This window comes from Dreissena polymorpha, chromosome 15 (assembly GCF_020536995.1).
Source record: "Dreissena polymorpha isolate Duluth1 chromosome 15, UMN_Dpol_1.0, whole genome shotgun sequence".
NCBI lineage: Eukaryota > Metazoa > Mollusca > Bivalvia > Myida > Dreissenidae > Dreissena > Dreissena polymorpha.
Window position 1 is genome coordinate 18925013 of NC_068369.1, and position 25232 is coordinate 18950244.

General features: G+C 36.1%; 1 protein-coding gene across 3 annotated transcripts in view; it reads left to right on the forward strand.

Moving 5' to 3' along the window:
* LOC127859995 (protein turtle-like) overlaps positions 1 to 25232 on the forward strand; it is a 266899-nt gene that overhangs the window by 226966 nt on the left and 14701 nt on the right. For 2 of the 3 annotated variants that reach the window (XM_052397671.1, XM_052397673.1), the window contains 7 exons: positions 1606 to 1784; positions 5662 to 5949; positions 13343 to 13458; positions 13820 to 13973; positions 20386 to 20494; positions 21242 to 21423; positions 23678 to 23758. In XM_052397671.1, coding sequence (XP_052253631.1) covers positions 1606 to 1784; positions 5662 to 5949; positions 13343 to 13458; positions 13820 to 13973; positions 20386 to 20494; positions 21242 to 21423; positions 23678 to 23758 — 1109 coding nt within the window. The remainder of the gene's footprint in view (positions 1 to 1605; positions 1785 to 5661; positions 5950 to 13342; positions 13459 to 13819; positions 13974 to 20385; positions 20495 to 21241; positions 21424 to 23677; positions 23759 to 25232) is intronic. The other variant, XM_052397672.1, reaches the window with a different exon arrangement.

Consider the following 25232-nt stretch of genomic DNA (forward strand, 5'->3'; position numbering starts at 1 on the left):
GTCACCTCAAAAGCATGTGAACTTTTCTGTAATGTTATATATTACACAGTTGCATTACTGATGAGATCCTTACATATTTCGCCTTGTAATGTTATATATTACACAGTTGCATTACTGATGAGATCCTTACATATTACGCCTTTTGGGAACATATTTGCAGCAGGAATGTTAATTACTTGTATAAAGAAAGGTTATATATATACAATTTCCTTTGATGATGTTGTAATGTTTCCTGATGCAGTAATAACACTTTCTCTCTTTAATGATTATTATGCCCCCCTTCGAAGAAGAGGGGGTATATTGTTTTGCACATGTCAGTTGGTCGGTCGGTCGGTCGGTTCGTCTATCGGTCTACCAGATGGTTTCCGGATGATAACTCAAGAACGCTTAGGCCTAGGATCATGAAACTTTATAGATGCATTGATCATGACTGGCAGATGACCCCTATTGATTTTCAGGTCACTGGGTGAAAGGTCAAAGTCACAGTGACTCGAAATAGTAAAATGGTTTCCGGATGATAACTCAAGAAGGCTTACGCCTAGGATCATGAAACTGCATAGGTGAATTGATCATGACTGGAAGATGACCCCTATTGATTTTCAGGTCACTAGGTCAAGGTCACAGTGACTCAAAACAGTAAAATGGTTTCCGGATGATAACTCAAGAATGCTTATGCCTAGGATCATGAAACTTTATAGGTACATTGATCATGACTGGCAGATGACCCCTATTGATTTTCAGGTCACTGGGTCAAAGGTCAAGGTCACAGTGACTCGAAATAGTAAAATGGTTTCCGGATGATAACTCAAGAATGCTTAGGCCTAGGATCATGAAACTTCATAGGAACATTGATCATGACTGGCAGATGACACCTATTGATTTTCAGGTCACTAGGTCAAAGGGCAAGGTCACAGTGACTCAAAACAGTAAAATGGTTTCCTGATGATAACTCAAGAATTATTAGGCCTAGGATCATGAAACTTCATAGGTACATTGATCATGACTGGCAGATGACCCCTATTGATTTTCAGGTCACTAGGTCAAAGGTCAAGGTCACAGTGACAAAAAACGTATTCACACAATGGCTGCCACTACAACTGACAGCCCATAAGGGGGGCATGCATGTTTTACAAACAGCCCTTGTTTAAATCACTATTTTATTTTTATTAAATCCCATGGTGTATAATATCTGTATGTTTACAATTCCAATTGTATTTAAGAAAAAATAAATCCTTTAATGGATGCATTTTATGAAAAACATTTTTGTGTGTGCAAGATTGACATTGCTTTAATTAAATCATTTCCTGCTCAGAAGCAAACCCAAATTTGCGATAAATACAACCAGCATAAAACCAGAACAGCCAGGAAGTAATTCTCTGTCTATTCAGGTTTATGCTGTTCGCTGATCATCAGTGTCTTAAGGTATGAAATAAAGCCTTTAAAAATTGAAACTCTTTAGAAAGGTCTTAAAAAAATTAAATACGATTTTTCTAAGTGACTATAGAAGTGTAAAATGCATAACCGAGTGCTAAAAGGGTTAAGACAGTGCAATGTACCCATGTTAAGACAAGTACCCATGTTGTACAATATATGCCATGTCTGCAGGTACAAAGATGGAAGGAATGTGAACCTGCTGCAGGGGTACGGTTCCCGTATTGTGATCCAGAATGACGGGAGCCTGGTGATCACCATCGTTGAGAAGGTCGACATGGGCTGGTACCAGTGTCGCCCTAGCAACGGAGTGGGACAGGACCCAGAGGCAGTGGCCTTCCTCAATGTCACATGTAGGGGGAACTAGCTTGTATATTGTAACTGTTTCAGTGTTTTTATGCTCTCCCAAAATTTATTTTGGGGGGAGCATATAGTCGCCGCTTCGTCTGTCCGTGTGTGCGTCTGTCTGTCTGTCGGTGCACAATTTTTGTCTGGGCTATTTCTCAGCAATAATGGCCGGAATTCAATGAAACTTTATTGGAAGCTTCACTACCAAGAGGAGATGTGCATATTATCTGCAGGTTCTGGTCGGATGATATTTCACAGAGTAATGGCCCTTTGAAATTTTCTATAAAAAAATTATTGTGCCCCCAACTACTGTGCCCTCAAGACGTTTCCTTTCATCTGAATATATAGTGCAATATTGTGACAAAAACTCCTTTGGGGAGCATCACCCGTCTCCGATGATTTCTTGTTTATTCTATTTGTTCAAATTTGGGGCTGTTATAGGGACCCATTTCCAAAGAAAAAAGTATGTATCGGGACAGGACTGAAAGGCTGTGGCTTTCCCCAATGTCACACGTAATGGGAATTAGCATGTATATTTTGATAGTGTTATCAACCCCTAAATTGTGCACGAAACACCCACTTATCAGACTTATTTTAGAAAGTATTATGCTTCTCAAATTACAAAAATGAAAGTTTCAAAGTGATTGTAGTTTTTATTCTTAATAATTCGTTGTATGGATGTTTTGTCCTTATAAGTAGGGATGCAAGAGGTTAACCTACCGAAACGACCAGTTAACTGGTTACATTTTCGGGAAAAGGTAAGCCTGAACAAATAATTTAAGTATGCTTTTTTTCTTGAAATATTTTTTTCTTTTTCATTATACAATTCGTACGATTTACGTTTTGCTCGCGACATACTGCCAATTTGCGTTGGCGACTAGTAAGAACAGCATGCTGCACTATCGACAGAAGTAAATAACCTGTCAACAAAGAAGGTAATCTAGGTTGGCGCTAAGGAAAAAAAATTACTAGCCAAATTTCAGCACTACGATGACGACCCACATTATAACCTTATTTGCTCAATGAACGACATTATCATTATCATGAATCTATAGGTATCAACAATGACTGTATTAAATTATCAATGAAGTCACATTTAAATAAATTATTTGTTACGTGAAATCAAATAATTTCATGTTTTTTTTTTATTTTTCATTTATATTTATTTTCATGCACTGGCATAAACGGTATACAATGTTAGAACTTTCAGATATGCACTGGTCTTTGATTGGGTGGGTCTTGCGTAACTCCTTTTCGCCCCCCCCCTTCTCCCAATAATTTTTGCCGTAGTCTGGTGCTTCTTGATTCTTGAAAAATACATTTACTGCAATGTATTCTTGAATTGACATATTTTTCCATAGTTGCAATATATAATTTATTCAAACGTACTGGTAAATTTGTAAGTCTTAAATACTGCATGTACTAAGCGGCTAGACTATATTTAGTTACACATCGTCTGTTTTTAAAAATGCATGCTTTGCATGCGTAGAACTTGGCATTGCAGACCACAGCAATAATTTCTCGCTCTTTCTCGGGTTCTACATGGCATACCGGTATTAATGCATAGTGAATAGTTATTATCACGTGGCTGTAGAAAAACGGTGTATATCAGTTCTACAAATAGACATGATATAATATACATGCACTGGATTTAATTTGTTACCGCATCAAATTATTAACAGGTTTTGTTTTTCACAACTTACTCGCCGTAAGTAAATTTACACTGCTCACCAATTGCAATTAACTTCTCATAATTAATGATTGTTTACAGTACGGTAAATAGGTGTGATGATGATGCCCGAAACCGCCTTTAATGTTCTGCTTTATTTACCGGTTTTGTATCACGTGATAATGCTACAACTGTGATTCATTGTTAATAAATCTGCGATAAACGCTTACTACACGAGTGACCGACGTCAATCAAAAATAATAATCGCTATATAACTCCGCCTCCATAAACATTCTCGTAACCGATTGGACGTTAAATATAACAGTTTGGCGACTGGAAAGTTACCCGAAAATTTCCCGTGATGCATCTGTCAGCATACATGACTGTGTTATGTGGCTTGAATATACGATAAGGGCATCCGGTTATCTCTTATCAGTGGACTATCTATTACCACCTGGAGCTTTTATGGCGATTACATGTGGAAATCGGTACCGAGTTCTCTTTAAAAGTAGGGAATATTATATACTTATAGAGAAATATCAGGGTTTTTTGCAATAGCCATTTTCATTCACATTTTAAACTTTAATCGCCAGCTGAAAGATTCAATCGCCTTTGGCGATTTTGGCGATCGGAAACGCTAACATAGGTAATAAAGCAATAAATGAGTACCTTTGTGTAACCAAACAGGGGGTATGGTTTGATAATTGGCACTGTTGTTTTGTTTAACTCGCGAAAAAAATAACTAGTGAACTGCGGGGAGTGGGGTCTATTAGCCAAGATGCAATTAACAGAGGTGTCAAAGTTCAGGATTATTCCTGAATTCAGGATTTAGGCCCTCAAAAACTGCTTTTGATATTGATATAAATAAGAGAATTTTTGTTCTGGTATTTAAAGATTTTGGTCACAAAATGTCAATTTAAACACACATTATTTTAATTTGACATATTGTTAACACATTTAACATAATTAAATTAATTATTAACCCTCTTTTGGCACTGGCCCCCACATGTAAGGCTTATTTTCAGGATTTTAGATTTTGGGCATTTGACACCCCTGTAATTAACTCGTTTATTGAACTCGCGATAAAATTCAGTTGAGACCTTGGATGGCTTATTTTGATGTTTTGTTAATCAATATCCAACACCGATTGCCCACGACAATAAAGAATTTATAACTGACAGTTTTATCAAGAATTGCATTCGTAATTAAAATCTTGTTGAGTTCACATCTTATTTGTTATATCAAAACATTATCTAACATTGATAATTAAATAAAAACAGTATAAACCAAGAAACACACCATTTGTGAGCGATTCGATGCGAACGTTATGTAAACGACCCAACCAAAAATAAGCTTATGACCCTTGAAAATGAACATTGTGTAATTCTTACATTATTTTACTCATATTCTTTTACGCAGGAAAAGTAAAAGCAATATATTGCAAACATTTTCAAAATTATTAAAATAAATGTTAAAATAGAAACAGACATGTTATCAACACAATCGATCTCAAATTACTTTTGTTTCTATAGAGAGTACAGGTACGAGCGGTATGACATTGTTTATGTACACTTAGACATGTTAACTACTTAAGGTGTGTCGGTTAACCGGTTACTAACTGGTTACGGCAAAAGGTTAACGGGTTAATGATTTTTGTAACCTCTTGCATCCCTACTTATAAGTAAGGTTCTGTTCTCAAAAATATTATAATTTAATTTCGCAAAATATTTTTATATTGCAAAAATGTTCGACAAAGTATTTATTTGAAAAAAATTAGAATGACCACTAAGACTGTTTTTGTAAAACAGACGTTTCATGTATGAAATTCCAATCGTTAGTCAGCTTTTCCCTGTTCATTAATCGTGTTTATGACCCGCACATCCCATAATTTTTGCAGATCAAAAAGGGAAAATTCTGAACATTGAAACATTTGTCATTTGAGTGCAACATGTTATTGTTCATCACCAAAGACAGTCAGCTGGACTGTAGCCACTTAATTACTGACTATATTTTGTTAAGGACCACTCAATCCTAAATTAGGACATAAAAAAAAAAATTGCTGGGACACTAAACCTTGTTGCATTAACTCCTCAAAACGAAAATGCAATATAAAGAAAAACAACTTACATTTTTTAAACCATGTGCAAGCAATTTGTTACACAGTGTCATCGATGCATCCTTAAAATAATTCATACATTGTTGTTAAATTTCAGATAAGCCTACAGTCCTCCTAGATCAGATGACTCGAAGTGTGATATGGGCACTAGATTTCCAAGAGCGACTTGACTGCCCCGTGGATGCAAACCCCCCAGTATATGACACAGTGTGGACCAAGAATGGCATCGTGATAGACCACCAGTCAGACCCGCGTCTCATGTTGCTAGGCAACGGTAGTCTACTTGTGCATCGGGTGTCAACAGCAGATTCAGGAAATTACAGGTGTACGGCAATGAGCACTTTTGGGACTGGTGATTCACAGATAATTCAGGTAGAGGTAAAAGGTAAGTCTAGGTTAGAAAAGAGAGTTTTAATTGGGCTGCTGTGGAATCAATTGCAATTGCTCATGTTAGTGTGTCTGAGAACTTTTAATTTATTTTCTTCTGTTTATAAAACAGTCAATTAATTGATTTAGATGCAATTTGTTATTTCTTTCTTTCCTTGCAATTTTAATAACCGCTAGTTACATTCTCAGGCCACAAATACAATTGATTTCACATATGACATTATTGCCACCAAACAAGTGGATATTGTTCAATGGCATGTTTGTGAGATATACATTTTCTTGCTCTAAATTTTGTTTTGAATTTATATTATAGAATAGAAAATATTTTCTATGGTTAATTTCCCTTGTAAGGCATGCTATAGTAAAGAAACCTATTTGGGAATGAAACTTTTGTATAGTGTTTTTTTTTCCCTACCGGTTTGTGAAATGCAGTGTTCATACCATAGGCACAGGGGCAATGCTATCCGCAAATTAAAAAAAATACACATTCTTAAATAACTTTATCGCAGACAGGCTTGCATATTGATACACCCCAGGTGTAACAGTTGCACTTACCTTTTCAAATGACTGCCTTTTAAGTTGTTCATTCTGGTAACATTATGTGACTTTATAAACCAATTGACAAGTGTACACAACTGAGTCTATATAATCTTAACATCACCAGAACTTTCGTCTAGAAGTAAGCCATCCATTTGAATACTTTGTATTTTTCATTGTTTTTCTAAATAAGGCGCCATTATGTCTCATTGTTATGACATTTGGTAAACGACGTCATGAAACGTTCGAATTTCTGGGTCATTATTTTTGGTCAGTCACGTGACTGACCAGTTTTGGTCACTGGTGCCCAGAATTCGGGTCATTAATGACCAGAATCTTGGTCACTGACCAATTTTGGTCATCAGTATTAAACAAAAAGTCTAAAACAGGAGTTGAGTTTTAGTCAAGATCTAGGATAGACGTAATTTTTGTTAAGAGTCATTCATTTTTCGAAGTAAATACCTTTTAGTCGTTATCACATGTTTTATAGTAATAATCCAGTAAATTGAAGTTTGTTTACATTAAGTAACACTGATTTTGGAAGCATTTTTACACTTTTATTGTATTATTTACACATAAACACTGAAAGAACGCAGAACTGACTTATTGTGCGTCACACGCCATTAACTTTGTAAATACTACCCTAGTATAATTACCGGGAAGCTGGCGGTTAGGAATCACTTACATTGTGTTGCTGTCTAACGGGTTGTTTATTGCGATTATTGTCTTCGCACGAAGTTTATTGCGATTATTGTCTTCGCACGAAGTTTATTGCGATTATTGTCTTCGCACGAATAAATTATTGTTTAAATGTTTACTATGGACTTGTGTCATATTTCAAAACGGAATGAACAAGCGTAACACTATATTAACAACTATTTGAAAGCTATAAGTAATCAAGTCATTAAAACGGTATACCTCAAAGCAGAGGTACGTAACATTTTTGGTGTCAGAAGTGGGATTGAAGTTTTAAACTCAATCCAGCGATATGAATCCGACGCTTATCTACGTTTAAAGTGAAAATTGTTACTTTTTATTACGCTACCATTTGACATATACAATAGTCACTTTTTTCGGGTCAAACATCGGACTGTTGTTACGCGCGTTCACACGAATGTAGGCATATGTTTTAAATAAACGTACTAGTAATTTCAAAAAAACAAAGTGCAAACAGTGGGTTGAAAGTGTTATTTTATACAATAATTTATTACGATCGTATAAGTCAAATATGAATGATCCGAGGGCGGTAGACAGTGAGGTAACCTTCCGTGACGGAAGTGGTTCGTCGGCTCGTGGCGATGAAGACACACCTGAGTCGGACGCGGAGGTCGCGTACGAAAGCCAACATGTACCTGACGACGGGGTACGAGCGCTACACGATCAAATGTCGAATATGGCTTCCGTTTTGCGTGATGTCGTTGTGGAGTTAAAGCAGCTGAAGGAAGCAGGGCGGGGTACCACATCTTCGACTGCTAACAACGCGAACAACAACACATTTGTTGCGACGGTACACAGGCATGTGGGTGATCTAGATGATGATCTACGTAGTGCGGGTGATAGCCGGGTTGATTCTAGAGTAAGCAACAGAGTGCCCGACGTGAGGGAGTCGCAGCCGGAACCGCAAGCGCCGCGGTTTCTTAACAACGGCTTTGTGATTGACCGTAATTACGAACGGCAAACTGACAATGGACAGCCGTATGCGCAACCTGGGGTTTCAAATACTAGGTGCGAAAATGCCCGTGGCAGATACGAGTACCAGACTCCTGTCTACATGGATGGTCATCGTCCAAATCAGCAGAGAAGACTTCCACATGTAAAGATGGCATCATTTAGTGGTAAAGAGGACTGGGTGACTTGGATATCGCAGTTTGAAGCGATCGCAAAAAGGAACAATTGGAGCCAAGACGAAATGCTGGACCAGTTGCTACCCAGACTCGAAGGTTTGGCAGCCCAGTTTGCATTTTCGCAACTCTCCCCAAACTTGCTAAATGACTATCAATCTTTAGTGGATGAACTAGACAGCCGTTTCCGTGTCATCGAAACGCCGCGCTCTTTTGCGTCAAAGTTCAGCCGAAGGTCGCAACGACATGGCGAGACTCTCGAAGAGTATGCAGCGGAGTTGAAGCAACTCTATGACAAGGCTCATGGCTGGAGAGATCGACGTACTAGGGATGAAGATCTTGTACGAAGATTCCTAGGTGGACTAAACGACGACGACGTCAAATTCGAGGTGGAGTTTAACAAAGAACCGCGGAATATAGATGAGGCGGTTTATTTTGCCGTGAACCTGATAGAAATCCGGGGTTCAGACAGAGCTGAAAGACGAAACCGTTATAATGCCAGGAGAACTGAACACGACGATTATGATAGTACCGTTGCAGACGAGGAAGAAAAGGCTTTCGCAATTAAGGGGGCAGATGCAAAGACAAATCCTTCGCGAGTAAAAAACGAAGATGACAGCAAAAGCGAAGCATCTACAATAAAAGAGCTATTGGCGAGGATCGAAAAACTAGAGGCAGAGCGAAACACACCTCAAAAAAGAAACTTCAAGAAAGATGTGACTTGCTTCAGATGCCAACAGAAGGGACACTATGCGAGGGAATGCCATAATCAAGAGCAAAAGAACGCTTTTAACAGAACAGCTGATGAAAAACAGAAGCTTTTAAACGGGAAAGGACCAGCCCTTGCGGCCAAAGGGAGGTCCATGTAAATGATCTAGTATTGGAGGGCCAAAAGGAAACCACAACATCGACAGAGCCAGTGAGCAGTTGTAACGACAGGGACTATGGGGATGGCCTGTACATTGAGGGTACAGTGGAAGATACCCCTGTCGTTTTTACTACTGACACTGGTGCCTCGAAAACTATTGTGTCTTCGAGGATTTTCAATCGGCTTAGAGAGAGTGAGAAGCCAAAGTTAACTGGTGCCATAGGTTTACGGGGAGCTGGGGGTATGCCCATTAAGGTAATGGGTCGAGGAGCCTTCAGAATGCAGCTTGGGCCAGTCAAGAGGCTTCAAGAAGCTATAGTAGCCGACATAGAAGATGACGTGCTGTTGGGCTATGACGTGTTGGGGAACGCTGAGAGTCCAGCAGATATAATTTTGAGTCGCGGTATTATTTCTTTAGAAGGCCAAGAAATACCTTGTATACAGAAAATGCTGAGGCAAATGCGAAAAGTAACAGTTGCAGATGAAGCATCAGTGCCAGGGGATTGTGAAGCAGTGATAGAAGTGCATGTTAAAGACGAAGGTGCAGAAATAACACGTGCACAGTGTATTGGGAGGGTAGCCAGCGTATTTGCCGAAAATGATAGCGAATACGATACGAAGGATCTGAGCATAAGAAGAATTGATATAAGGCAGGAGCATGAAGGACGTGTGTCTGATAAAGTGGTAGCATTTAAAATTGTCATCAACAAAAACGATGCCGCCTCACTTAAGCAAATATCTCGTCTGGCGCTTTCAACCCATTCCAATGTACAACGAAATGATGAAGAGGTCATTAAGAAGAAATGTGTGTGCAAGAAAAGAACTTCGCCTTGGGTCAGCAGGCTAGTGCGAGCAAAGAAGAAATCCATCAAAAGTGGCGACTATCGAACACCACCATTGCCTTGCAAAACAAATGAACTTAGGAACTGTTCTTGTCATGATGTTAAGATGAACATTCAAAAGAACCATAGTGGACTGGTATCTCAGTTGGTACTAAATATCAATCAGAAATGTGACTGTGATCAAGGATGCTCTGGGCAAGGACAGACGACAAATGTCAGGCAATGGGAGCCACTTCACGCCAATGGTATCAGACGATCCACTCCACAAAGGATGTCGGCAGGGCAATTCCACCAGATGTATCAGACGATCCACTTCACACAGGATGTCGTATGGGCGATTCTACCAGAGGCACCAGATGATCCACTCCACACCGACTGTCGTATGGGCCATTCTACCAGAGGTACAAGTCGATCAACTCCACACAGGATGTCGGACGAATCGATCCACCAAAGACATTGGGCATTAATGTCTAGTTCTGGAAATAATATGTAACAATCTGTAAAATATGTTTGCTGTGGTGAAAACATGAAATTGTAAATTTGTGTTACAAAGAACAGATACAGACTATGAATAAGAATTTAAATTAACTGACATGATATGAACAATAACATACTTAAGGAACAGTAAACACAGTTAACAGTTATATACTAAGCTAGTAGTTAAATAGATTGAACAGTTATTGATGTGTATCTACTATGCAGTTAAGTACCTTGTCTATTTTTAATAATGAACTGTACGTGATGAATTAAGTTAAGTGTAAGGCAGCAGGAGCTTTGCCTTATTAAGAGGGGGGTAATGATACACCCCAGGTGTAACAGTTGCACTTACCTTTTCAAATGACTGCCTTTTAAGTTGTTCATTCTGGTAACATTATGTGACTTTATAAACCAATTGACAAGTGTACACAACTGAGTCTATATAATCTTAACATCACCAGAACTTTCGTCTAGAAGTAAGCCATCCATTTGAATACTTTGTATTTTTCATTGTTTTTCTAAATAAGGCGCCATTATGTCTCATTGTTATGACATTTGGTAAACGACGTCATGAAACGTTCGAATTTCTGGGTCATTATTTTTGGTCAGTCACGTGACTGACCAGTTTTGGTCACTGGTGCCCAGAATTCGGGTCATTAATGACCAGAATCTTGGTCACTGCCCAGAATCTTGGTCACTGACCAATTTTGGTCATCAGTATTAAACAAAAAGTCTAAAACAGGAGTTGAGTTTTAGTCAAGATCTAGGATAGACGTAATTTTTGTTAAGAGTCATTCATTTTTCGAAGTAAATACCTTTTAGTCGTTATCACATGTTTTATAGTAATAATCCAGTAAATTGAAGTTTGTTTACATTAAGTAACACTGATTTTGGAAGCATTTTTACACTTTTATTGTATTATTTACACATAAACACTGAAAGAACGCAGAACTGACTTATTGTGCGTCACACGCCATTAACTTTGTAAATACTACCCTAGTATAATTACCGGGAAGCTGGCGGTTAGGAATCACTTACATTGTGTTGCTGTCTAACGGGTTGTTTATTGCGATTATTGTCTTCGCACGAAGTTTATTGCGATTATTGTCTTCGCACGAAGTTTATTGCGATTATTGTCTTCGCACGAATAAATTATTGTTTAAATGTTTACTATGGACTTGTGTCATATTTCAAAACGGAATGAACAAGCGTAACACTATATTAACAACTATTTGAAAGCTATAAGTAATCAAGTCATTAAAACGGTATACCTCAAAGCAGAGGTACGTAACAATATGGCACAAGGCCCATTTTCGCTCGACACAACTTATAATTAAGAAATAGAAATTAAAGTATGTTCTTTACTTTGTTCTTAAAGGTAAAGAAAACACACGAGTACCCAAAGCTTTATCTTTGTGAAAAATCCTGAACGTGCACACTACCAATTTTGTTTTTTATGTCCCCCACTATAGTAGTGGGGGACATATTGTTTTTGCCCTGTCTGTTGGTTGGTTGGTCTGTCTGTCTGTCTGTTTGCGCCAACTTTAACATTTGCAATAACTTTTGCAATATTGAAGATAGCAACTTAATATTTGGCATGCATATGTATCTCATGGAGCTGCACATTTTGAGTTGTGAAAGCTCAAGGTCAAGGTCATCCTTCAAGGTCAAAGGTCAAATATATGGGTCAAAATCGCAAATTTAATGTACACTTTTGCAGTATTTCAATATTCAAGATAGCAACTTGATATTTGGCATGCATGTGTATCTCATGGAGCTGCACATTTTGAGTGGTGAAAGGTCAAGGTCAAGGTCATTCTTCAAGGTCAGAGGTCAAATATATGTGGCCAAAATCGCTCATTTTATGAGTACTTTTGCAATATTGAAGATAGCAACTTGATATTTGGCATGCATGTGTATCTCATGGAGCTGCACATTTTGAGTGGTGAAAGGTCAAGGTCATTCTTCAAGGTCAGAGGTCAAATATATGTGGCCCAAATCGCTCATTTTATTAATACTTTTGCAATATTGAAGATGGCAACTTGATATTTGGCATGCATGTGTATCTCATAAAGCTGCACATTTTGAGTGGTGAAAGGTCAAGGTCAAGGTCATCCTTCAAGGTCAAATATATGGGTCAAAATTGCTCATGTAATGTCACTTCTGCAATATTGAAGCTAGCAATTTTATATTTGAAATGCATGTGTATCTCATGGAGCTGCACATTTTTAGTGGTGAAGGGTCAAGGTCAATGTCATCCTACAAGGTCAAACGTCATATAGGGGGACATTGTGTTTCACAAACGCATCTTGTTTCAAGTTTGTTATTACAACATTTGGCAAACAGCCTTTGACTATTTACATACAGATGAACAACATATTGTCAAGGTGCAGTTGTGAATATTAATACACACATTTTGAGTAACTATTTATTTTGTTATAATACACAAATACAGTATACTAGTTACTATTCAAAATTAAAATTATAAGAAAAAGAAAATTACATGATGTTGGTTCATGATCATTCATCAATGGTCACATAGCCTGACATAATGGACAACTGAAAGTCAGTATCCCTTTTAACAGCATGACAAATGGCAATATACTCAAAGCATCCAACAACAAAACAAATTGGAAAAAAAACACTAGACAAGATTCATAAAACCAATTGGTAGGTCATGGAAAACTGACAGTCAGTATCCCTTTTAACTGCATGGCAATTGGCATGATACTCAAAGGACATAATGACAGAACACATGCAAAAAACTAGACAAGATTCATAAAAACGATTGCTTGGTTATGAAGGCTAGTTTGGCGATGGTTTCAGACCCTCCTAGGTTCTTAGTGCGCCCTGACGCCCAGTACTTTGGACAACTGGGCGAGGCTGTTGTTCTACCCTGCGTTGCCACTGGAACACCGACACCAACCATTGTCTGGAGAAAGGTGGGTGCTCTTACAACCTTTTCATTATAATTAGACGGTTGCATGTCAAAGATTTATTGATAAAGGAACTTTGATATAGCTTTTAGTAACACATTAAATACAGGCCCATGTATTATTTTGTCTTGCCTGTAATTGTCTGGTCACTTAATTTTTGTTAGAGCCATTCTTCCAATACCACTGATTCAATTTGGGAAGCTTTTTAAGTTATTGGCATACACATATACAATTTGAACTGGTAAAATGCTTACATGAGATACACATAAAAAACATTAGCAATGTAAGTGTTAATAGGTTAATTGACTGGGGTGATATGACATCTGATGAAGACAGCTTACTCTCAGCATACCAAACCATGTTTCAGGAGTCCAGTCCTCTAGACCTTGGTGCGCGAGTGGTCAACAACGGGGGAAATCTGACCATCTACAGCCTGGTCAAGACTGACCACGGCATATATGAATGTGAGGCGCAGAACCCTGTGCGCATCATTGTCACTAGCACAGAGATTATCATTCAGAGTATGTCCACTACAGCTTAACCCATTTATGCCTAGTGGACTCTCCCATTCTTCTAAATTGGATCAATTTATGTCCAGAATTAGGGATTTCTAGTATACTTATTTCTATATTTAGAATATTTCTTACAGAAATTCCTTTAAACAAACAGGACAGACCCTGATGAGACGCCGCATCATGCGGCATCTCATCTGGGTCTACGCTGATTGCCAAGGCCTTTTTTCTAGACGCCATGCATAAATGGGTTAATTGGGGTTTCAGCAAAACATATTAGAGGGGTTCTGTTTACCATTAATGTCTTTAGACTAACGGATCCTGATTTGAACTGAAGGAGTCTCTTCTTCTCCACTCTTAGGTTTTAGTGTTTTAATAAGGCTTGGAAAAAAGCAACATGGAAATCCCTGAGAAACTTCTAAGAATAATTTTCTACAAAGCAAGATAAAATATGAAAGGACAAATTTTTACTCAACAGTGTGTTTTTTATGCCCCCGGTAGGGTGGCAAATAGCAGTTGAACTGTCCGTCAGTCTGTCTGTCTGTCAGTCTGTGCCTCTGTCCGAAAACTTGAACATGGGCCATAACTTTTGCAATATTGAAGATAGCAACTTGATATTTGGCATGCATGTGTATCTCATTAAGATGCACATTTTGAGTGGTGAAAGGTCAAAGGTCAAATAAATGGCTTCAAAGCGGCGCAAAAGGGGACATTGTGTTTCTAACAAACACATCTTTTGTCCTGTAGGGAGACCCATTCCCAACGGAAAATAGTATATATTTTTCCCAAAAAGGACCTGAAAATTCCCAATTGAAGACTTTCAAAAAAAATGTTTCAATAATTTTAAGCATTTAATTCATCTCAAATCCAGCTCTATAAGTAAAACCTTAGTGAATATAATATAAATATCACTTTTATATTCAATTTACATATTTGTTAGCAAAAAAAAAACTAGACAAATTTCCCAAATTTAGTCAAAATGACTTATGCAAAGGGACCCAGCCCCGTTCTTAAAATAGTGGGAAAAACACTGTATGTATACACACTCAAAACACTATATGTATACACACTCAAAACAACATTTGACAGGTTCTTTACTTCAATTAATAAAAAGGTCACTTTAAATTGATATTTATTAAGCGTAAATGCCAGTGCACATAGAACTCTTTCCCGCTTATTTCAATCAAACTTACTATCAGATTTGCGGTGCATTTTGGCATGCTAGGGGCTGTAGAGGTGGTTTAATGATGCTGTTTAGTGTTATAAGCATGTTATGTCCCTTGTTTGGAATGTCCTCATGCATATTAAACTTAATGTTTATATATACATATAACATAGAATAGAAGATATTTATTGCTTGTTAAAATCAATTATTATCAATTTTGTATTTATTTAATAGTAATTAATATATGTAAAATGTTTCAGCTTCTATATGGTTGATGATAAAATCATTGCACTTTTCCATCCGTACATATGTTCATATGTCCGAAAGCTTGTGTTTTGAAGGACTTGAACTTCAGGGTGGGACTGGTTCAAACTTTCATAGTTTAATGACATTAAATACGTATCTAAGTGGTAAAGAGTTCAATACGTATCAAAGTGGTAAAGGGTTAAATATGTATCTAAAAGGTAAAGAGTTAAATACGTATCAAAGTGGTAAAGGGTTAAATATGTATCTAGGTGGTAAAGGTTTAACTACGTATCAAAGTGGTAAAGGGTTAATTTATGTATCAAAGTGGTACAGGGTTAAATATGTATCAAAGTGGTAAAGGGTTAACTACGTTTCAAAGTGGTAAAGGGTTAAATACGTTTCTAAGTGGTAAAGGGTTAAATACATATCTAAGTGGTAAAGGGTTAAATATGTATCAAAGTGGTAAAGGGTTAAATATGTATCTAAGTGGTGAAGGGTTAAATATGTATCAAAGTGATAAAGGGTTAAATATGTATCTTAGTGGTAAAGGGTTAAATATGTATCTAAGTGGTAAAGGGTTAAATATGTATCTACCGTATACGTGCGCTTATAAGACGCCCTCGCTTATAAGACGCACCCCGACTTCGGACTTTATAATGGGTGGATTTGAGACTGACCCGCGTGTAAGACGCGGTCAAATTTTGCCGTATTCATCGGCCGGAAAATGGCCGAAAAATGGCAGAATGTTAAAGAAAATCTTCAATTAGTAAAACATTGAGAATTTTTAAAACTCTCGCTGCATACAATTAGTAATTCACGCAAGTCTGAAAAATAAAACAATCAAACAACAAAGTAAATAATATTTGTTTATTTTATGATATATTAGTGGGTTTTAATTTATTTTCAAATATTATTCATGCAATAAAAATAATTATCAAATTGACAAAATTTCTAACAATTGCGTATTAATCATTTGCCCTAACAATTGCAAACATATTACGTTCGTAATATTAATGCACAAGCAAAATTGATCGTGTCAGTCATCTTAATTGTATTGTTTGACAGGTATTGAAATCTAATAGGCAGATATTTTGAAAGCGTTTAGTTTTATTACCTAGATTATGCAAATTTTACGCCCATTGTCTATCAACAATAGGTAACGCCTACTTTCATAAAATTAGCCAATCGAGTGATAGTGATAGACTCCAAAGCTCAGATCGAAATCACGTGTCAAGAAGAAAGCCATATGGGGATAATTGCATGCGGTCGCTCTTTGCTCCCGTCCTTGTTGGCCCCTAATAAATAATGTGTCATCGGCATTAGTGGGTCGTCTGAATAAACGTGTTTATTTAACAATTGACAGTTGCAAACTGGTAACTTATTTCAGAGGATACCCTAATTTCCAGTTATGTCTTAATTGAAAATTAACGACGTGGAACAAAGACGATCAGGTGATACAAACTTGTCAAATAGCATTTGTAATCGGCAGCGTGTTTATTAAACAATTGACAGTTTCAAACGGAGAATTGATTTTGCTGTTGTTTTAAGCATGTTGGCATGGTGTTGCCGCTTACACAAGTATACTATGATGGCCAATTTATATGGCATTTAACGACGTCGCGCGCAAACAATCAGGTGATAAAAACTTTTCAAGAATAATCACGGACAATATAACGTATTACGCCCCAAAAATAACAAAATTCAAATTAAAAATAGTAGACAACAAAATCAGTAACAAAACATTTTATTACAAATAAATCGGTAACTGAACATAGCGTTCCGATACACGGTACGGGTCAATACAGACTTTAGAGAAAATGCAAATGGCTGCCGCGATGATTCAAAACAACTGACAAGTGTCCAACTTGGCTAGCATAAGCCCAGTAAACTCGATATTTTGAATTTTTTTGTTTATTTTCACCAGTATCTCGCTTATAAGACGCGACCCCAACTGTAACTTATTAATTTAAGTCTTAAAAATGCGTCTTATAAGCGCACGTATATGGTAAGTGGTAAAGAGTTAAATATGTATCTAAATGATAAAGGGTTAAATATGTATCTAAGTGGTAAAGGGTTAAACTTTCACAGTTTAATGACATTAAGGTGTAGATGATTGTTATGAAAGCAATTTTTCTACTGGGTCAATACCAATCATACTTTCACAGTTAAATGGCTTAATGTTTAGATGATTGATGATAAAAAAGGACTTTGGCAGCTATGAGTTTTGTTTTTATGGCCCATGGTCAGTTTTTCCGATTTGAAATACATTTTTAAAAATTGTGTTTGTTCATATCCTCTAACTGCTGGGCAGGTGTTGCTAATCCCTTAATAGATGAGAGTTTTGGAAGGAATTTTGACTGCTGCCAATGTTGGCATTTGTCTTTTTGTTCGCTGTAGATTATATAGTTGATTTGTCTCTCCGAACATTTGTTGTATTGAAATGTATAGTTGTATTAATATTTTAAGCACAATTGTGTTCGATATACTGACTTAGTTATACATTTCTGCATTGAACATGCCATAGTACACTATATGACAACAAACTTCTAAAATAAATTTAAAAATTCTAAGCCACATTTAGTATTTAAATTAGCCAGTTATTTTATGGTATTTATGTATAACAGCTGCCTGTAAAGATTCCACATCATTACTACTCTTCAATCAATAGGAAACCACTGATATAAGATAATTAATATGCTAATTTGATTTGATGAGTGATCTTGTATGGTACATAACCCCAATTAATGATTATTATTTCTATTTCTATTAAGCTCCCAAGCAGAATGGACCGGGTATTTGTTTAAATTGTGCTCAGCATTGTAATTCCTTTTCTTTTTATGTAGTAATTTTTGTTGCATGATGTAAATAAAAATATTTTAAAAGTTAAATTAAGAAAAATTAATGTTTTACTTTTAGATTGCTTATTGCTAAAAGTTGTTGGCACTCTGTTTCCTTGCCTTTTATGATAACGACTTTTCGTAGATAATAATTATTATGTAAATATGTTTAGTGTATATTTTCTTAGCTCACCTGATTGCTCAGGTGAGCTTTTGTGACCGGTCTTTGTCCGTCGTCTGTCCATCCACATTTGTTCGTAAACTCTCTAGAAGCCACATTTATTGTCCGATCTTCATGAAACTTGGTCAGAAGCTTTGTCTCAATGAAATCTTGGTCGAATTCGAAACTGGGTCATGCCGGGTCAAAAACTAGGTCACTAGGTCAAAAAAAGGAAAAAACTTGTAAACACTGTAGAAGTCACATTTCATGTCCAATCTTCATGTAACTTTGTCAAAACGTTTGTCTTGATGATAGGTTGGTTGAGGTCAAAAGTTGTTCCGGTCCGTTGAAAAACATGGCCGCCAGTGGGCGTGGCTGTTTTCCTTATTTGGCTATAGAGAAACCTTGTAAACACTCCAGAAGTCACAATTTTTGCCCTATAATCATATAAGTTGATCAAAACATTGGTTTTATTGATTTCTCGGACGAGTTCGAAAATGGTCCAGATCGGTGAAAAAACATGGCCGCCAGTGGGTGGGGCATTTTTCTCTATATGTATATAGCGAAAACAAGTGAACACTCTAGAAGTCACATTTTGGGCCTATTTTTCATGAAATTTGGTCAGAACATTTGTTTCCTTGATATGAGAGTTGAGTCAGAAAATGGTTCCGGCCAGTTGAATAACATGGCTGCCAGGGGGGGAGGGGGGGCAGTTTTCCTTATGTGACTAGAGAGAAACCTTGTGATCGAACACTATAGAAGTCTCATTTTTTGCCTAATCAAAGTGAAACTTAGTCATTACATTGGTTTTATTGATTTCTTGGACAAGTTGGAAAATGGCTCAGATAGGTGAAACACACTTTTTAGCTCACCTGATTGCTCAGGTGAGGTTTAAAATTGGTCTTTGTCTGCCGTCCGTTCGTCCACATTTTGTTTGTAAACACTCTAGCATTCACACTTCTCAAGCATTCTTTATGAAAGTTGCTGAAAGATCTCAGTCAAGTTTGATAATGAGCAAAATCACATAATGCAATAATTATTGCCCTTAGATTGTCCAAATTTTCATTATATTATACAAAATCCTTGTAAACACTCTAGAGGTCACAATTTTGTTTCAGATTTTATGAATCTTGGTCAAAATATTTATTTTTGTAAGCAAAGTTTGATGTTTGGTAGGTCAACTCAAAATATAGGTCACCAGGTAAAATCTTACAAAAACAAAAACACTCCATACGCCAGAGTTTTTGTTCAATAATGATGAAACTTGACCAGGATGTTTGTCTAGACAATATCTAGGTCAAGTTTGATGTATGGTAAAGATTAAATGAACCGACTCCTCTCAGGTGAGCGAACTAGGGCCATATTGGCCCTTTTGTTTAAAGAATAAAATCTGAGATTATCATTTTGATATATTACCATATTTATCAAATATACTGTATTTAAACTAATTGATATACCTGCTCATGATAATTATTTGTTTTACTATAAATGTTTTGTGTGAAGTATTATTGAAAAAGCTTTTCCCTAAGGTTATGAAGTTGAAAATAATTCTACCCCTCATTTTTAGTTCTATCTGCTTTTACCATTGTCTGTTTCTCATTGAATTTTTTTTGTTTCCTTTTACATTTATTTACAAAACCTCTGGCCTATAATTGTTGTGTTTTATTGTTTCATACAAAAGAACATCTTTCTAGGTTTTAAGTATCCATCACACACTTTAGGATTGCTACCACCATCTACTGTACTTAAAAAACAAATGTGTTCAAAATTAAAACTGTTGTGTATAAGCTGAATTTGTGGACTGGATTTATGGACTGAAAAAAAGTATCATATATGAAGTTGTTGTTTAAGTTTCTGTGCATAAAGTTTGCCTTAAACATGAAGTGTCTGAAAAGCACCATAATTATTCTTAGAAGCAGTGTTTGTATTTATAAGAAAAACATATGTACTATGAACACTTTATGATGACAAAAAGAGAATACATTTTAAGAAATATTTGTGATTTCTTTTCAGACACCACACCATATGCTCCATACAATGTTACCGTGGAAACAGATCTGTTTACAGCAAAACTGCGATGGTTACCGGCTTATAGCAGTACACCACAATATTTCATTATATGGTAGGTGATACATTATATGACATTGTGTAATTGCCAGCTGACTAAGTTGGTATGGGCTACAAACTTGATTTTTGGGGGTTTGATCTTTAACATGACTTGTGCAGGCATTGGACATGAAATTCTTTCTACTGTAATTCCACCCTACCGTACCTCTAATTCAGGTAGGACAGTAGTCAGTTACTGGCGGTAGGATGTTCACTTAGTACTGGTAAGCCAGAGTAAATTATGACCGAATAACTGTTGAAAACAGCAAAAAGCCATCAGCAAAAAATCAAAGTGATCTGGTAAAACATTGATAGAACATTGTGTCAGCCAGGTAAAACATTGATAGAACATTGTGTCAGCCAGGTAAAACATTGATAGAACATTGTGTCAGCCAGGTAAAACATTGATAGAACATTGTGTCAGCCAGGTAAAACATTGATAGAACATTGTGACAGCCAGGTAAAACATTGATAGAACATTGTGTCAGCCAGGTAAAACATTGATAAAACATTGTGTCAGCCAGGCTTTCCTTATGCTGTAACATCTAGTCCTTGCTCTGGGAAAATAGGGTTTAATACATGTTTGTAAAGTACAGGCTTATCCGGGACAACACTTTCTGTGTTAACTGGATTGCCGTTTAGAAGGGACTTGAAAGATTGAAAAATTCCATGAAAGGGAAAAGTGCACAGGCTAATCAGGGATGACACTTGTTGTACATGCATTAAGCCCAATTTTCCAAGAACACTGTTAATCTCTCACCAGGTTTCGCTCAATCATCAACTCGTACCCGGGCACATGGACGACCATGCCAGTGGAGCCCAAAGACGCGACCCGGTTCACTATCTACAGTCTCGAGCCAGACACCAACTATGAGTTCAAGGTGCTCGCAAAAAACGAGAAGGGGGATGGGCAGTTCAGCGAATCTGTCCTCGCAAAGACACTTGGTAAGGCATTGCAGGACAGAAACATTTGCTGTAAAATGAATGTAAAACTGTAAAAATTAACTTAAAAATATTAAAATATAATTTAAGGTTTAATACACAAAAATACTAATTCTTTCTTTCGCTTTAGATATTTAAACTAGATATTTAATTATATTTTAACTGGCCTGTAAAAAGGTAGTTACATGTATAATAACACACTATACAATTTACAATATTATATACAAACATAATGCTATAACCATTGCACAAATATAAATGTATGTATGTTTTGAAGTATATATTTTGTATACATTGAAATAGTCAGCTACTGATTTAATGACAAAATAACTTGATGTTGCAACATGTTGTAATGTTGAAGATTTATTCCTCACAGTATACATACCGGTACTTGTTAATCCACTTTTCACAAGCTTTCAATTGTTGCTTTCAGCAAATCGTACACCGTCCGGTACATTTAATATCCCCCTTTCCCCAGTTCCTCCTGCTTATATGTTTTTTGTCATGTTTTTGTTTCCTGTAATTTATTTTTGTGTAGTTTTTTTCATTATAAATAAATTATTTATGTTGAAAAATAAGAAGTTTTGACATCTTTGTTGATTGAATTTTGTATTAGATAAACAATAAGCTTGTGGCCCTGATTGTTGGGTTTAATCATTTCAGTTAATTTTGTGTTTCAGTTAAAACCAACCTTGACTATGCATTATGTTACCATGTGTGAAAACTCTCATGTGAATAACTAACTTGTTCTTGCTGCTATATGGCTTACATTTTTTGTTGTGTGGTAATTTATTATAAGTTTTAGAGACCAGTGGCTGTTAACAACCTGTGTCTTAGATTTTGCTTTGATTTTGGTATAATATTGTGTAAAGAATGACTCATCTTGCATAGCAGTTAAATGATATTATAAAGTGTCATGATTTTAATGCCTTTTTTAAGCATTTCTTAAACAGCATTTTGAAGGACATTGCTGAAAAGTATTTAAATAATTAATGTTTTTAACTAATTTTACCCATTACATTCAATAAAATACATATTGTTTAACTTTAACCCTTTCCCACTCAGCAGCTAAGTGAAAATGGCTATGTGCAAACAGCATAAAACTAGAACCGCCTGCGAGTAACTCCCAGTCTGTTCAGGTTTTATGCTGTTTGCTGCTCATCAGTATCTAAGGTTTAGAAATGAAGTCTTTAGTCTTTAATCTAGTAAGAAAGATCTTTATTAATTAAATTTATTTTTTCTAAGGGACCACACATGCATCAAAATACGTATCTAAGTAGTAAAGGGTCAAGCAGAGCTCCAGATAAGGGTGGTATTTTCGTAATTACGAATTATTTTATAAGTCCGTTGCGTATTTATTTTAAAAATTGTTGTACCATTAAGAATTACAAAATCAAGTTACTAATATTATTTTTACATCGGTCGTATTGATTTTTATTGAGTTCTTTTCGTGTATTAAAGATCTTTTCGGTGCTTATATAAAATGGTTATCGGGTTTGTTTTACAAAGCGCATTTTTTTCCAATAAAAGCGGGGTGTACAGTCCATCTGTCAATAAACTATGGCGGCGCCCAGAGAGCGTCCTAAAAAACTGCAAAGCGTGCAAAAACATGCTTTTAACATATTGTTAGCAAAGTGAGCCAAAGTTGAATGTTAAGAAAGACATTATAGAAAAGATCTTATACGATGTTGTATGTTCAGTTGCCGAAACAGTCGGAAAAGCTAAAAAAACGCAACACGACGGGTCCAAACTTAAATAAAAAAGATTGAACGAGTGGAAGGGACAATTCCCGTGGCCAATTGTTAAAAAGATTGAAGGGGAGACCCGTTTTAATTGTGAAATATGTTAAAATTTATCGAGGGTGCAATCTAAGCACAGTTTGGGCATATGAAGGTATTTGAAAAATAAAAAATTGTATACTACTGAATAGACACTGTTGAACTCGTATAAATAAAGTTGCTAGTATGTTTATTTTGATTTATTTGCATGAAAATAATCATTATTATTTATTTTTAGGTCATTTAGAAAAGTTAAGAATAATTTTCCAAAACTTAGTAGTAACGTTAAGAATAAAATTTCAGAGTTAAGAATTCTTTTTGAAAATCTGGTAGTAACGTTAAGAATTTCACAAAACCTTATTTGGAGCTGTGGTCAAGTCCACAAAAGGCTACTACCAGTAGTTCCTTGCTTGATGTAGACCATGAATGCGTGTTTCCGTGTTGCCTGGTTGCTATGGTGATTGTTGTTGGCCTTGCAGGTGTTGTCGATGGCAACCCCAGTGTCCCGCCCACCGATGCCTCTGGCCAGACCTACTTCCCTCCCATTGTGAGGCCTATTGGTGGGTTATTCAGGTTATATGAGGAAGTGAGGAAAGCCTCATTACAAGAAATCTTGTGTGATGACTTAATGGCACATATTGTTCACAATTTTAATTAGATTTCCACACATCACTGACCACTGTTCATGATATATTAAGATTGTTGTTGTGACCTACACTTCCCTCAAACTGTTGAAAAAAGCACAGTTTCATTAATTATCACACCATAGTTTTGCCAAAAAATTAAGACCGAAATGTTTTAACTGTAAAGGTTTGTTTTATATTATTTGGGATGTTTGTTTTAAATGTGTACTTTTTGATTTATGTTTTGTTTAGCATTCACTGTTAAATAAAAAGTGTCTAGCATATATATGTAAAATATGTGTATTAACCTTTGTCGTTTTATTGCATGTTTAAACCTTGATCCAAAAATTGCTTGATCAATTATGTCATATTTAGAACCTTAGAAACTACGATATTCATTCTGAACTAAATGGTACCGGTGGGTGTAAAAGTTGGCATAAAAGATTGCTAAACTACTATAAGCTAGAATATCTAGTTGTTTATAAAATGGAAATGAAAAAGATATGAAAACGAGGTATTTTACAGACAATTTCATATGTCCTTGGATAAATATTTTAAACAAACAGGCATGTTAAAAAAGGAAAATAAGAACTTCGCAACAATGAAGGTCAGAGTGTTAACTATGGTAGCTTGTATAGAAGTGTCAAGCTTATGCTACAACTTTGTGTATATAGTGACATCCATTCAAGCATAATGGTATATCTTACTTCTTTAAGTATCAACCAATTATGCTTTGAATTTCTCTTTGTTCCTTTTGAAACAATCAATCAAGCTGATGGTATACCTTTGTCACTAAGTAAACAACCAATCAAGCTGATTATATATCTGTGTCACTTTATTAACAACCAATTATGATGGTGGTATACCTTTGTTTTATAGAAAGAACCAATTAAGCATATATCTATACCCTATATTGACAACCAAACACACTGATGGCTGACTAATGGGATTGTTTACCCTCGGGACTTTGGTTATAAACCATTGCCCGAGCACTCATACTGATGGTAAATGTCTGTCACTAAATAAACAACCAATCAAGCTTATAGTATGTCAGTCACTATATTTACAACCAATTATGTTGATGGTATATTTAAGTTCTTGTATTAACAACCAATAAAGTTTATCATATATCTTTGTCACTGTATACACAACTTTAAGTGATGGTATACTTGTTCCTATATGAACAACCAATCAAGTGTATGATATATCTTTGACGCTTTATGATGGTATATCTTTGTCACTATAAGCAACCATTCAAGCTGATGGTATATCTTTGTCACTATAAGAACAACCATTCAAGCTGATGGTATATCTTTGTCACTATAAGAACAACCATTCAAGCTGATGGTATATCTTTGTCACTATAAGAACAACCATTCAAGCTGATGGTATATCTTTGTCACTATAAGAA